Source organism: Eumetopias jubatus, unplaced genomic scaffold, assembly GCF_037043125.1.
Source record: "Eumetopias jubatus isolate StellerSeaLion01/CBP00866 unplaced genomic scaffold, mEumJub1_p1.0 scaffold_8, whole genome shotgun sequence".
NCBI classification, from domain to species: domain Eukaryota; kingdom Metazoa; phylum Chordata; class Mammalia; order Carnivora; family Otariidae; genus Eumetopias; species Eumetopias jubatus.
Window position 1 is genome coordinate 76,965,877 of NW_028274814.1, and position 15,694 is coordinate 76,981,570.

General features: G+C 50.5%; 1 protein-coding gene across 2 annotated transcripts in view; it reads right to left on the reverse strand.

The window, feature by feature from the left end:
* The window catches only part of VDR (vitamin D receptor), a 68,177-nt gene that overhangs the window by 21,506 nt on the left and 30,977 nt on the right, over positions 1 to 15,694 (reverse strand). For both annotated transcript variants that reach the window (XM_088026026.1, XM_028123127.2), the window contains exons 4-7: positions 11,471 to 11,601; positions 4,517 to 4,701; positions 4,144 to 4,264; positions 704 to 875 (exon numbers count right to left, since the gene is read on the reverse strand). In XM_088026026.1, the coding sequence (XP_087882152.1) occupies positions 704 to 875; positions 4,144 to 4,264; positions 4,517 to 4,701; positions 11,471 to 11,601 (609 nt within the window). The remainder of the gene's footprint in view (positions 1 to 703; positions 876 to 4,143; positions 4,265 to 4,516; positions 4,702 to 11,470; positions 11,602 to 15,694) is intronic.

A 15,694-nucleotide genomic window follows, 5' to 3' on the forward strand; every position in this document is an offset into this window, starting at 1 on the left:
TTAAGAAAATTTAATACTGCACGGCTATGTAAATAGAAGTATATGAGCCATTATTACTAAAACAATAAAACAGTTGAATGAAATTTGTATCAATGAATCTATAACAGATGATCTTTACTCCAGTAGAACTCCTTACACGTATATGTTTTGGCAAAGGTCTCAGTATGGTTAGGAAAATGCCTTTTCACAGAAATTTGGGTGACGGAGGCCCAGGTTATGTGTTCCAGGAAACCTGTCTCCCTCTGGGATCCCTAAATTATTTCACAAGTCCACTTGCGCAACCCTTTCTCCTCTCTATCACTTCATTTTGGTTTCAGATTAGGGTGTGGAGGGTTAATGGAGGTTTAATTTAAAGGGTTAGCATGGGGATTAGGCCCAAGCCAGCTGGAGAGCACACGGCAGTGAACTTGGAATTCTAGACCTTGGCTCTCACACATACTGGCTCCAGCACTAGAAAACAATCCTGGCTGGCCACTGAACCTCTCTGGGCTTCTGTTCTGTCATCCAGAAACTGTGTGTGTGTGTGGGGGTGGCGGATAGCTCTTCTAGCGTGGGCCTGCTGGGTAACGTAGATGGGTCGTACTTCCCAGAGATTCGGACCTAGGAGGCCTCAGGTAGGGTCTGGGTCTCTATTTTGGGAAGCAGTGGATTGGTGACCTCCAGGCCTTCTTCTAGCTCAGTCTAGGAGTCTGTCTCTTCTTACCTGAACCCTGGAATCATCTTGGCAAAGCCGATGACCTTTTGGATGCTGTAACTGACCAGGTCAGCCAGGTGGGGCAGCATGGAGAGCTGGGATAGGTCCAGGGTCAGAGAAGAGTCATCTGAGTCTTCTTCCCTCAGATCCAGATTGGAGAAGCTGGTTGGCTCTATCACATCTGGGGAAGGATGAGGAGAGAGAAAGAGCTACTTGAGGATACTTGAGCCAGATGCCTTCCTGCTTGGCCCTGTGAGGACCTCCCATGCCCTTGCCGCAGGGCTAGCCAGGAATACCACAGTGACTGCCTCTCTCCAAGGTCACTCTTCAGCCCAGGCTTTCCTCTAGGACTCCCCCTGGCTTTTCTTTCAAGCAGAGCAAGACAGTACAAAGATCAGAGATACTCCAAGAAATGAGATTTCCCGGAGCCATGATTTCCTGGAGCACATGTTTCTAATGACCTCAAATCAAAGATGAATTTGGAATCAATGAACTTATGGAAAACAATGTTCAACCTCACTAGTGATCAAAGAACCACAGAGTAGAACATCTAGGCTTTTCACCTATAAACTAGAAACAAATACGTTTAAATGTGGATGCCAGTGTCAAGGAATTAGGCAACGCTTGTGCCATGGGGTACTAAAGGAAGCATAAATTTGTGCAAGTAATTTAGGGAGCTATTTGACAGTAGGCATCAGAAGCCTATGATGATGTATATTCTTTGACCAGTAACCCCACTTCCATAAATTCATCATAAGGAAAAAAAATCTGGAATAAGTGCAAATATTTAGCCACAAGCATACTGTTATCTTAATGAAAAGCTGGGACACAATCTAGATTAGATATGTTATTGTACATTCATACCCCAGAATACTAATCAGCCTTTAAGCATATATTCCAGAAGCATACTGATGGCATGAAAATATGATACGATGTACTGTTAAAAGAAAAAAGCGAGTTACCAGATTGTGTATAGCATAATTCCACCTGGAAATATACATATGCATTTAAAGAAAAAAAAGAGATGGGAAAGAGATACATCACAGTGTTAACAGTGATTACCTTTGGGTAGTAGGTTTAAAGATTTTACATATATAAAAATACATATTTATTTTATATATATTATTTAGCTTATATTTTCTTAATGCCCACAGTAAACGTGTATTACCTTTGCTTAATATTTTTAAATTAAAAGGATGCCTGGGTGGCTCAGTCATGATCCTAGAGTCCTGGGATCTAGCCCTGCATAAGGCTCCCTGCTTAGCCAGAAACCTGCTTCTCCCTCTCCCACTCCCCCTGCTTGTGTTCCCTCTCTAGCTGTCTCTCTCTCTTTGTGTCAAATAAATAAATAAAGTCTTTAAAAATATTTTTAAATTAAAAATGTTAACTAGTTTGAATCTTATTTATTTATTTATTAAATTAAGTAATTTCTATGCCCAACCTGGGGCTCGAATTCATGACCCTGAGATCAAGAACTGCATGCTGTGTCAACTGAGCCAGCCAGGTGTTCCTTTAAATCAATATATGCTATATTGAACTTAACATTGGTGGGGCTGAGCACCTCATATCAATTAACCTATGAGGGTATCAAAACTATCAAATAATACGGAATTATTAAAAGCTAAATGTGTAACATGCAGACTGATCCTCATCGATGAAAATAAATACCCCACCAATTGGAAAGAGCAACAAAGTAAGGAAAGAAAATTAACACTTGGGGGGCACCTGGGTGGCTCAGTTAAGCGTCTGCCTTCGGCTCAAGTCATGATCCCAGGGTCCTGGGATGGAGTTCCGCATCGGGCTCCCTGCTGAGCAGGGAGCCTGCTTCTCCCTCTGCCCCTCCCCCCTGCTCATGCTCTTGCTTGCTCTCTCTCTCTCTCTCTCTCTCAAATGAATAAATTAAAAAAAAATCTTAAAAAAAAAAAGAAAACTAACACTTGGGAAGAAACCCTACAAGACGAGGGGCTCAAAGGGTCAATCTCTGCAGTGGTCACTGCTTCTCTTTAGTCCCTGACCACCTCCCTCCTGTCACTCCTGGGTGAGTAGACACCATGTCTGGCTCCACTGCCACCCTTGTCCAGCTGACACGGAGACCCCTCCCACCTCTTGGGGATCTGGGCACAGATCCATCAGTAGGTACAGAAGTACCATATCTGAGGGTTCTAGTTCCCCAGAAGGAAGGGGTTTTCACATCCTGCTGAATCCACGCAGAGGGCAGCAGAGTTGGGTGAGAGGCAGAGGGATGAAGGACAGGGGGAGGGGGAGGATGGAGCAGGAAGATGAAGAAGAAGGTGGAAAAGGACCATAAGAAGGAAAGCAAGGATGAGCTGGAGATGACGAGTGCTCCGGTGCTGTGGTGATCCCCCAGAGCTCAGGGTGGGGGGAAAGTAGGCTGCAACGGGACCTACATGTTCTCCCTGCACTCCAAATGTCACCTTCTAGGTTCCGATGACTGTAGTTAATGATACTGTTTTGTTTTTTTTTTAAGATTTTATTTATTTATTTGAGAGAGAGAATGAGAGATACAGAGCACGAGAGCGAAGAGGGTCAGAGGGAGAAGCAGACTCCCTGCCGACTCCAGGATCATGACCTGAGCCGAAGGCAGTCGCTTAACCAACTGAGCCACCCAGGCGCCCCAAGTTAATGATACTGTTTTGTATATTTGAAAGTTGCTAAGAGAGTAGATCTTAAAAGCTCTCAGCACAGGGCGCCTGGGTGGCTCAGTCGTTAAGCGTCTGCCTTCGGCTCTGGTCATGATCCCAGGGTCCTGGGATCGAGCCCCGCATCGGGCTCCCTGCTCCGCGGGAAGCCTGCTTCTCCCTCTCCCACTCCCCCTGCTTGTGTTCCCGCTCTCGCTGTCTCTGTCTCTGTCAAATAAATAAATAAAATCTTAAAAAAAAAAAAGAACTATAGAATTAAAAAAAAAGTTCTCAGCACAATGAAAATAAAAACTTTGTAACTCTGAGACATGATGGATAGTAGCTATGCTTATTGTGGTCATCATTTTGCAATATATACATGTATCTAATTATTATGTTGCATACCTGAAACGAACACAACGTTCTATGTCAATTATATCTCAAAAGAACTGGAAAAAACCAAAAACAGAACCCCCCAAAAGGCCCAGGCTCAAAATACCCTTGAAAGGAACCAGGTTACCCCCAGGGAGGGGGAAGGCAGGAGCAGAAGCCTGGCATGGAGGAAAGAGCAGGGACTCTGTAGACAGACCCTGCCCTGCCAGCCCCCAGCTTGGCCTCTTGCCCAGCATGAGCCCTTGGGCTAGTTAGCGGTCTTCAGTGAAAACAAGGTGGGGGCGCTGTTCTGGGGACACTGTGTGGCACACAGTATGAAAGTGTTACCTTCCCATCCACAGCCAAGGACAGGTGGGCTGTGGAAGCTCTGGGGTCTTCTCCCACTGCTGGGCTCACTGGGGGCATGCGTCGACTCACCTAGAGAGGCTGTGTAGTTATCTGAGCAGGAGGAAGAGGAGTCCCCAGAGAGGCTGGGTGTGTGGAGGGAGGAGGGCCTCGAGGAATGGCTCCCTCCACACCCATCCGCACGAGCTGGAGGCTGGAAGGGAGAGATGGAGTATCAGAAGCTCACATTGGGGGCCACTCTCCTACCTTGTCCCCGATCGCTGACAGAAGTGGCTTCAAGGCAGGCCTGCGGGAGGGGGAGGCCTCCCCCACTCCAGAGCAGCCTCCACCCATGCCCTGGGTCTGGCTGGCCGTGGCCCTCCGTCCCCACTCCCACGCCCCAGCCCCAGCTGCGGCTCTTCACTCCGCAGCTCATCCTTCCCGGCCAGCCAGGGAGCGGGCGTACCCGGAACTGGGTGAAGTCGGCATAGGTGGGGTCATAGGTCTTGTGGTGGGCATCCAGCAGGATGGCGATGATGCGTTGCTGCTCCTCGGACAGCTTGGGCCGCAGGCTGTCCCTCAAGGCTTCCTCCTCCTTCCGCTTCAGGATCATCTCCCGCTTCCGCTGCACCTCCTCATCCGTCAGGATGACTGTGGGGCAGGAAGGGGGATGTTGAGAGGGCTGGGCCTGCAGCTCCTCCGAGAAACCTTCCTCCAGGTGCTTAAGGCAGAAGATGCGAGGGGCTTACAGGGTGGGGGGAGGCTTACTGCCACGGGGGCCTCCGAGCCCACCACATGGATGGAAAACTGGGTTTCTATTGAAAAGGCAGGTGCATGAGACTGGAGGAAAAGGGATCTGAGAGGTGGGATGGTCAGGCCTTATTGGTGAGCCTGGGTTCTCAGGAGCAAGTGATCCGACTCTGGGCAAACTGTTTGAACTCTCTGGGCTTTTGTCATCTCATTAATCAAACAAGCAGTTTGCTCCATTAAAACCTCTTCTAAGGTCCTTTTGTGGTTCCTTCCTCCAGAAAGCGTGTGTATGTGGGGTGGCAGAGCGACAACACCGACCGTGGCGGATGGACTGTTCTGACAACTGAATGCATGTGTAACACAGAGCAGCTGCGTATGAAATGTTAAGCCCTGTCTTTCTCCCTCACATATTTGTCCGTGATCTTGACGGAGACATAGGGTGGGGGGGAAGAAGGGCGAGAGTCACTGTGTGGCCAGTCCCAGTGTCAGAAGCTAGGAGATGCTGAAAGACCCCTCTACAGGGGCATTCAAACGTCCAGGTTGCCAGGCATGGAACTTGGGCGTCTGATCTACTCTGACCAACTTAGCAAGACTCTGCGTCTTCGGTTCTCTGCAAAACAACCCCTCCTCCAGCCTGTCCAGTCTTGAAAGTTCTGCCCAGGGAAGTTTCTGAGCCCTCTAGAAATCCCAAAGATAACACCTCAAAGCCCTCACTTGCAGTTCTCTCCAGCTGCTAGCCCGCATGTCTGACGACGGGGAGACCGTAGGCCACCGTCGTCGGACGGTGTGGGGGCTTCTAGGGTGGCGCCCACCTCACCGTGCTGGGCAGCTGCCCAGGAGGGCAGGGCTGTGAGCAGGGATGCCTGGCACAGCAGCCGGGCAAACAGACCTCCTGGCCGGGGCTTGCCGAGTGCTGACGGCAGGAGTGGGCACTGGGGCCCTTGGCCTGTAGCTACTTGCTCTGTGCTGGTGTTGCCAGCGCTTCTGCCCACAGAACTAGGGAGTTTCACAAGAGCGGGGAAAGCAACCAGAACCCCAGGATGGGTGGGTTCAACGCTTCAAGAGAGTCCCACTGGCCCAGACCCCTCAGGTGGGCAAAGAATGAAAGAAGCTGGCGGGAGGTGGAGGGAGAGCCTATGGGGTGTGGGGGTTGGGGAGTGGGCAACCAGAGCCTCCGGCACAGCAGGAAGGGAAGCCTGTGGCAAAGGATGGCAAGTTCCCTCCACAGCTGAGGTAAGCCCTACTAAGAGGAGGCCTGGAGGAGGCCATGCCCAGCTGACTGACTCACCTGCCCAGAAAGCTGCCAGCCCTCTCCCACAGTGGGTGTCTGCTCAGACCCCAAGAGGTCAAGTAGGGTAGAAAAGGAAGGAGCAGGGAGCTTTGCACTGAAGGCAGGGTGTGGGGCCCTGGCCTGGGGAATCCAAGATTAGGTGTCTGGTCTTTCCTGCTCCCCTGAGGGTGGATGCAGGAGGTGCTGGGGCTGGAGTTGGGGGGCGAGAGTGGCATGCCACAGGCATCCATGGACATGCTTCTCAGCTTAACTGGGCTTTGATAATCTCTTGTGATTCTATGATGTCACTCTCCTGCTCAGAAACTTTTTCTGGATCCTTCCTTCTTACCATGGTCCAAGTTAAAGTCAAGATTCTCCATGATTTTACTTCTTCCTAACTTCCCATCCTCATTCCACAGTGCCTCTGGACACAGCTTCTGCTCTAGTCACATTGAGGCTGCTGACCTGCGAACATGACCTGCTCAGTCTTGTCACTGCCTTTCCACTTATGCTGGCTGCCTGTCCAACTGGGTCTTCTCTCCCCAACAGCTGGGCAAGTTCTCTCCGTTCTCCAGCACCCAGCCTTCAGCCCTCTTTTACCATGAAGCCTTTCTGGATTGCCCCGATCTGCACTGAGCTTTCATTTCTTTTTTCTGTGGTATGTCTACTGTTTCCCACACATGTTGGCACCCAACTATCTTCTGCTCTGTAATAGTTATGGTTAGTACAGGCTCCAATAAATGCCCATATAGAGAGAACCTAAGATGTTCAAGATCTCTTTCACTAGAATGATAGGTTACCTGTGTTTCCCTCCTAATGGCTAGCCCAGCGGAGCTTCCTGGCCATGGTGTTTGCTCAGTAGTCTGAGAGACTGGACACTTAACACATCCACGCTGATTATATCTACTGTGTGCTAGTCATTGTCCTCTGTTCAGGAAATGACAGTGAGAAGTGCACCAATACGTGTGTCCTATCATGTCGGGATGGTACACGTCAGATACCAGTCCACTAGATACCTGAGCCCCGCTCACCTTTTCAATTTATTTATTTATTTATTTTAATGATTTTATTTATTTATTTGACAGAGAGAGAGAGACAATAAGAGAGGGAACACAAGCAGGGGGAGTGGGAGAGGGAGAAGCAGGCTTCCCGCCGAGCAGGGAGCCCGATGTGGGACTCGATCCCAGGACCCTGGGATCATGACTTGAGCCGAAGGCAGACGCTTAACGACTGAGCCACCCAGGCGCCCCTCACCTTTTCAATTTAAATAATTGTGATTGAAATATTTTCAAGACAGAATACCTTGTAACAGAACACCTGCAACATCATGTAACCTTTACTTGATGATTCAGAGGCATCATTCGGAACAATTATTGGACTTTGCAGGAGCAAGGTTATGACCTCAGGACCATACAGGGCTGTGTTCAGGCACTATATGACTCAGCCTGCTAGGATTTGGAGGTCTTGTGCTAAGTTTCATAGCTTTCAGTCTCCCCCTCTCTGGTAAGCTCCGTGTCGTCTCTTCTTATTGGTGCCTCCCTCTAGAAGGGTGCCTTTCTTCCCCTTAACAGTTAACTTCTAGTCTGCTGGGGAGCTGGGAATCCTGGTGATCAAGTTTTAGGTAAGAAAAAAAAAATCATGTTAATAAAAATGGCTTAAAAATATAGAATCTTTTATGTACCGGGCACTATGCTAAATGCTTCTTAAATATTAACTCACAGATATTTAGTCCTCATAACAACCTCTTAGGGTGGGTGCTATTATCCCCATTTTGCAGATGAGGGACCTGAGGCTATGTACCTAGCTCCAAGTCACACGGCTAACACGTGATAAAGTTGGTACTCAGGTCTGGGCAATATGGTTCTAGAGTTCATGGTTGTAACTACTGCCCCATATCCCCTCTGATTATAATTGGCTATGACGGTTCTGTAGGACCCTTGTCCTCAGTTGTGGAACACACAAAATGTTCCAATCCATCTGAAGAGTATGAAAAAATAAAGTAGCAAAGTTTGTAAATGATTTACTCTAAAAGGACAAAGTTAAGAAGATTCTAGGTTAACCTTATGACATTATTCCTCTCAATCATTGCATCAAATGGTGACTGCCATCTGGTGTGCAGTACTAGAGAAAGAAATGCTGAGATCTGGCATTTTCTCCCCGGGCTGCCAATCCATGGGCCTCCCTCCAGGCAACAGTGTCTGGAGACTGAGTAAGTAATCAGGCTCTCGCATGTGCAGATGCTGTTGTGATTTAGGAAATGAGTTTTTTTTTTTAAAGGGGGTTACTAATTTCATAGGAAACTTTTTATAAAAATCATTTTCTCAATGAATCACTACTGAAAATGCCGTTACTATCATGTAGGAGGACACATGTTTTGGAGTTGAAAGCCATTGACCGAGAAGAAGAGCAAAGAGGTTCTGAAAGAGCATTTGATGGGCTCTCCAATGAATAAGGTGCATGAGCTGTGTCCATGGACCTTTTGAAACCCATATGGCTGCTCAGTAGCTTCTCCGCCTTCCTTCTAGGCTCTTTGCTGAGTGCTAAAATGGCTTTGCGCACGTTTATTCCCATGCAAGATGTTCCCTGCTTCATGAAGTCTAGAATTGCATTTGGAAGTCAAGATATGAAAGCATGAACAACTTAAAAACACCTCAAGTTGCCCCTGGTGGCCTAAGGACAACAGCAGAGAAGAGAACGTAACGTCTTTCCAAATGAATGACACAGGCAATATCAGATTTGGGAGATCTTCCTCATCTATAGACCAGGGGAGATGCAGAGGTACAAAGAAGCATCATGGGGAGCTAATTGTCACTCAACACATATTTATTGAGCACCTATGCTGTGCCAGGTGCTGTGCTAATGCGGGGCAGGAAAGACATACATCCGTAAAAACATTAAACAAATTCACATAGAAGTGTTTTTGTGCAGGACAGGTCAACAAGAAGCAAGAATTCAACTGTGAAAGTTCTTGGGCTCCAAGGACACGCTCAAGTCAACTAGGACTTGAAGAGAGAGAAAGGGAGTCTTCAGTGGGAACAGTCTCTTGAGCCCATCCTTTAGGGACCAGATGTGCCTGGAAATGCACAGTGGAAGAGCTCTGGCCCACTGCGGGTGCCTGGCGGGCTGCACCAGGGTAGAGCCCACAGGCCTGGCCTTTGGAAGCAAACAGACCCAGGTTAGAATGTCGATACCATACCATCTTATTTGCTCTGCTTCTGCCAGAAGGGAGCCTGTGTTTGCAGGTCCCTTCAGAGGGAGTCTTGGGGTGTCCTGTGGTTTTACAAATGTTGACACAAAATTGTCTCTGGGAGGTTGAGCCTTAAGGCAAAAGCCAACCCACATGATAAATGAGCAGCTCTCCTAGGGTTCAGAGTTGGGAGCTCCAGGCCCAGACCACTCTGACAGACTTCTCTCAGCTGGCTGACTTGAGTCTGAGAACTAGAGCCCTTCCTGAAGGACCTCCCCTTGGAGTAGTGGAGAGAACAAGCCTAGTGCTGGCTCCAGGTTTTCATTTAACCAGACTCCAAGAGCTCAGCGCTACCAGTCCACAGCTAACTCACTACAGCTCCCCGCACGGGCATCCTGAGGGTAGGGGACACAGGGCTGCACTGGGCATATAGCAGGGTGGGGCGCAGGGCTCTGTTGGGGAAGACTGGGGCTGTGTTTTGGGTGACTGAAGCACAAAGCTGTTGGGGTTTGGGGTGGGCATCCACTTCCAGATTGCTGGCTCCCATCACCACACCGTATTCCTAGGGGCACCCTGATGCACCCAAGACCTGTTTATCACCATGGATGTAGTGCTTTCTTTGGGGACCAGAAGAGGTCTAGAAGCAGACATGGAGACTTGCTTTCTGACTCCAATCCTGACATTTTTACCTTTGTGAGTCTCAGATGATTTCTAAGTGTTCTTCCTATTCTTAGCTGATGGGACATCTCCTTCCTCCTGAGACATAGGAGAGGAGTGTCTGGGACATCAGTGAGGCTGGCCCTGCCCAGGACTTCTAGGGCAGAGTCTTACTGAATCCCAGTGGTGGAACTGTGCTGTTCTTGATTGGCAGAGCCTCAGAGCCAGGCTCCCTGCCCTGTGGAGGATGTGTGCCCCTTGCGGGCAGGAGCAGGGGCTGTGTCCACTGCATCTTGTTTGTGTCCAACCTAGTGCCTCACACAGAACTGGCCGCACTAAGCCAGTGTGTGAGAAGCCCCATGAGGCACTCAGCCTTGGCCTCCTCTGCTCCAGGATAAACACAGGAGTTGGGCGGGGCAGGGGACTGCGCTAGGAGAGATCAGCATGTCCAGGCCTGCACACTCCTGTGGGGGCGAGGAGGAACAACAGCCTGGAAACTTCTTCAAAGCCTGCCAGTGTTGATGGGGGAGCCGGGATCAGGAGTGAAGAGCTGTGACCCACCAGAGGGGAGCCTGTCAAGGCCCAAGGAGGAGGCCCACCATGAGGGTCTTCATTCTGTCTCTGTTCCCCAGTAACAGAGAATTTTTTTTTTTCCCCATCAAGGAAGAAATGTTCCATCCCCTAAGCCCTGTCCTGTGACTTTTCCCTTGTGGATACATCTTCCCCATACCTGCCTCCCTCACCCCCAAAACAATAACCCCATAGCTAGGAGGGCCTCCAGGCGTGCCTGCATCTGAGCACCCCTCCTAAGCCTCCTCAGGTCCGCAGCTTAGCAAGGCATAGGCCCTGTCCCGGGGCCAAGGAGGGGATCAGTGTGCAGACTGCAGACAGGAGTGAGCAAGAGGCTGAGCAGGGTTGAAGGTGCCGAGGGTACCTGTGCCCGGACCTGCCCAGGGTCCTGGTCTCTAGCCGAGGGAGGGTCTGGCTAGCTCCTCCCAGGGTCCCCCAAATTCAATGGCTACTCTGGTTACCAAGTAACTGGTACCAGAGCTCAGATGCAAAGTCCAGGAGTTGGTTTTAACCGAGGGTTAGAACAAGTCAATCTGCCATTGGTCCTCTCCTCCACCCCAAGAGCTGGACAAGAAGTCCTATAGGACCGCTCTTCTCTCTCCATCTGGATCTGGAGGGCCAACCTAGAGTCCAGTGCTTCCCCTCACAGAGTCTCTCCCCCTGGTCTCCCCTGGGCTCCGGCCCACAGATCTGCCCCTGGGGCCAGAGTGGCCCAAAGGCCTGGGCGGGGCAGGACCCGATGCTCTGAATACTTATTCTCCCCAAAACTCCTGCCCCTCCCCAACTTCAGCAGCCCACTCTCCCAAAGTCCAAACAACCCTGGGGCCTCTGACCCTGTTGTTCCGGCCGCAGGGCCCCAGCTCCAGGCCCCGGGTGTTGGCAGCCCCAGGGGAATGGCACGCGGACCTCTTGGGCCAAACCTGCCTAAAGAGCAGCTCCGACCGCCCCCTTCTAGTGCTACCCCTGCCCTGGCCCCGGACACTCACACTCCTTCATCATGCCGATGTCCACACAGCGCTTGAGCCGGCAGGCCTGGCAGTGGCGGCGGTTGTCCTTGGTGATGCGACAGTCCCCGTTAAAGGGACAGGTGAACAGCGCCTTCCGCTTCATGCTTCGCCTGCCCGGGGAGAGAGAGCACACGCCAGCTCCGGATCACCTGCCTTCCAGCCACAGCCCTGGCTGCCTGCTGGGGCTGTGACCACCGAGACCTGCCCACAAGCCCCCCCCCCCATCTCCTTGTCTCCCACAGAGGGTTTGGGGCCCAGCCCCCGCCACTCCTAGCGACCACCACTCCCCTCCCCCACACTCTAGGCTCCTCCTTCGTCTTTCACTGCCTACTCTGCTCCCATCATCGCTTTGATTTACTTTTTTTTTTTTTTTAGTATTTGAAAGGATTTATTTATTATCACTTTCATTTTTTTAAGTGAGCTCTACACCCAACATGGGGCTTGGATTCATGACCCTGACTGAGATCAAGAGTCACCTGCTCTACCAACTGAGCCAGCCCGGCGCCCCTGATTTACTCTTACGGTACTCTACTTCTCACTCTTTTATTATTATTATTATTATTATTATTATTATTATTATTACCCAGGAAATACATGGGTGAATTAGCCTAGACATATTTTTTAAAATACTAAAATCTGCAGCTCAGCCCTCACTGCCTGTAGTGAGCCATTACGGGAGGTGAGGACGCTGGTGGCAGGTATGTCATCCAGAATCTGGAGATCTATGACTAGAGCATCCCTGGTCCAGGGACAGACATGTGCGCAGGTGCACTAAGGGAGAAGGGGCCCAAACCAAAGCTCGAGGCCTCCAGATCACACGCCAAGAGAGAAAAGGGCGGATGAGTGGGTGGGAGCCCTGAGGTCTGGCCTGGGCTTCTTTGTGTGTGTTTGTGTGTGTGAGTAAAGCGATAGAAGTTTATTAAGTGAAGATACAGATAAAGCTCTCAAGAGTGAAAGGGGTCCCGACAGGGTGGCAATGAGGGCCTTTAGGGTTGGTCTTTTATAGAAAGCTAACCAGGGAACTTCAATCCTTTTAACATCTCTATTGATAACACCTTCGATGGCTTACTTCCTTTTTAGGGGCTAGTGGTTCTTTGTTGGTCACGGGTGATTATCACAGAGACCCCCACCCTGCACGCGGAAAGGCAGAGGAAGCAAGGACTGTGGCAGGACAGAAACCTACTGAAGGTTCTTAGCTGGGAAGCCAGTACCCCTGGGACCCTGGTATTCTATGTAAAATTATGCGTGGGGGGGGGAGGTGCACACACATGTGTTCCCATGCATGCATGTGCAAGCTTGAGGGCTCATTTTCCTAATTCTGGCTTTCTGCTGCCAGCCACACCACATGGGACTTTCAGGAGGCTACATCATCTGTGTCCTAGGGGTTCCTCATACTCTTCCCAGCCCCAGTAGGGGCAGGCCCCAGTTTTTTTGCCCAGGGACAGGTGACAGGATTTAGTTGGGGAAAGATGGTGGCAGAATCACTTTCTCTGGGACCAGCAGCATCTTCCAAGGAGATGCTCAAAACTTGTGAGCAAAGGCCCGGGCCTAACCATTTCCCTCTCTCAGAGATGAGCTAGTCACACACTAGTTATGTTTCTTGGTGAAAAATGACTCACTATTCACATTCACTAGAAGACAAATGGGGTTTGGGACAAACATACTCATCAGTCGACATGGACAGATGCGGACCCATGGGGCAGCGGAGAAGAGAACACAGAAATGGCCTGCCACCAGTCGCAGGTAATCAGACTCTCAGACTAGGGGACGACCCAAGAGACAATTGGTGGACCTCCTCATCTTATAGGCGAGACCACCGAGGGGAAGAAACTTATCAGTGAGGGGATTCAGCAAGAAGCGAAGGCTCCCCGGTTGGCTGTTAGAGATGTGAAGCTCGGCTTTTGGCTTCTTGGGTTGAACACACCACTCTCATCCCTAGAAACTCAAGGTGCTCAATGAAGTGGAGCCTAGAGGCAAACAGCTCCAGCAGCTGGCCCTTGAGAACAACTCAAGGCCAAGGATGACTCAGTGGCCCATGAGGTAGCTGCTCTTGGTTTTGGGCCCTGGCCCAGTACCCTCCTGTTGCCCCTCTCCTGACCTAAGGGGGCCTCCAGTAGACCGGGGGGGTGGAACAACGCGAGGCTATGGGGGTCGAGTCCAGCCCACCAACGGCCACACCCACCCTGCGGGTGACTACCCGGAGAGAGATTGTGTACCAGGCTTTTGCCTACCTTTATGGAAAGAGAAAACGTTTCTCCTTGAGCCTCCATCCATCTATTGTAGCTCTCCAGAGGGACAGGCAAATATGGAAGTACCTTGGCTACCCCGAAATGAGCTACTATCATCACCACAGGTTATGAGATTGATTCACCCCTTTACTCCTTCCCCTCCTTCCCACTCATGGTTCCTGAGGCTCCTCCTGTTACCACAAATGTTCAGGCCCCAGGATGCCTGTAATTCTCTAAAATTACTCAAGGGCCAGAAGTTTCTAATTCAGCGTAAACTCTCATTTCCTTTTTTTTTTTTTTACAACCAGGCACTTTGCCCAGGAGCTGAGGGTCTGCTCTACCCTCCCACCCACTGTCTTGTCTGGCTCCGGGCTCTTCCTGTTAATTCTCTAGGGCTTTGGACACCAAGAGGAGCATACCTTACGTGCGGCACCTCCCGACACATGAGCCAAAACCTCTCACCAGCCCTGTGCTGGGGGTTGAGAGCTTCCTGAGGCCCCTGGTGGGAGGCAGCCCCACATCCCCCAGGGACCCGTCTCTCCTTCTTTGGGCTCTAGTGCACCTGCCTCTGACTCTCACTGGGGGGCACGTCCCCCAGCTGCAAGTTTGCTCAGAAGGCGGCACTTCACTGTCTTTCTTGGGTCTTTCTCATTGTAAATCTGAAGCCCACCCCAGGCTTCCACACGCAGGGGTGCTGGAGATGGCTACTCATCCCAGCTTTGCCGGACAACAGAAACGGACTCTAACGAGGCTGGGTAGGAATCCAAAAAAAAAAAAAAAAAAAAAAATGCAGAGCTGGCTTCAAAGAAAATACTGGGGGGAAAAACCCCAGTGTCCTTGCTTCCAGCTTTGTAGTTATACTAGGAAGCTCATGAATACTGAGAAGCAAAGCAGGAGGAGAAGGAAGAAAGGGAGGGAGGGAGGGAGGAAGGAAGGAAAGGAGAGAAGGAAGAAGGAAAATGTTAAAAGTCCTTCTGGCCAGGCACATTATCCCACAGCAAGGCTCACACCCATGCCTTTCACCCATTGCCATACTTTATCCCAAAGAACACCAACTTTGCCACATATCTCCACATTATTTGAGTGATGCAGAAAGCAGCTTATAAATTTATGGAGCTCTTGAATTATTATTATGAAAAATTATACTAAGCAGCTCTTCCCTGGCTCCTCGAAATACAGAATCAGAGACAATACCCTGGAATTGTAGCCAGGAACATGGAGGTTAGCCATCACGAAGAACTGTCACACTCTGGAGTGTCCATCAGTGTTCAGGGGAGGGAATGCTCCCTTGCCAGCTCCAACAGGCAGACCCAGGTCCCCCCCACCCCCCCAACCAGTGTGTCCAGCCCAGCATAGTTGCCAGGGCTGCAGGTCCCGCAGGCTCCGGGGCCCAGTTCTTCCCCATTCTCCAGCCTTCTAAGGGCACTCCATACATGCGGTTGCCATCTAGCCTCTGCCAGTGAGCAGGCCGGGCAGCCAGACTGGCCAGCCCTGGTTCTGTGCTTTGTCCCGAAGACCCACGCCCTGCCCTGCCTTCCTCCGCATGCTAATTGCTTGTGAGCGGCTTTCGTTTTGAGAAACAAGAGCTTCGAGTTTCCATGGGAGCCCATTGCCTTAGCTGCTCTCTTAGCCTGGACCCTGTCATCCTCTGGATGGTTGGCAATTATACCCCAGCTCAGGAAGGACGTGTTGGGGTGGTGCAACCAGGCTAAATATAGACACAGTTTCTAGAAAGTCAGGGGTGAGAGAGGACATTGACCAATTCATCAAAACATGACAGACAAGCTGTTCACAGAAGCATGAAGTGCCTGGGGCCAGGGTCTCAGGCCTGGGACCTTAGGGTCCTTCTCGGGTAGGTGGGCCCATCACCAGAGACCCACCTCGAAAAACCCCAGCCTAATCAGGGAAATCCAAATCAAAACCTCAATGAGATACCACCTCACACCAGTTAGAATGGCTAAAATTAACAAGTCAG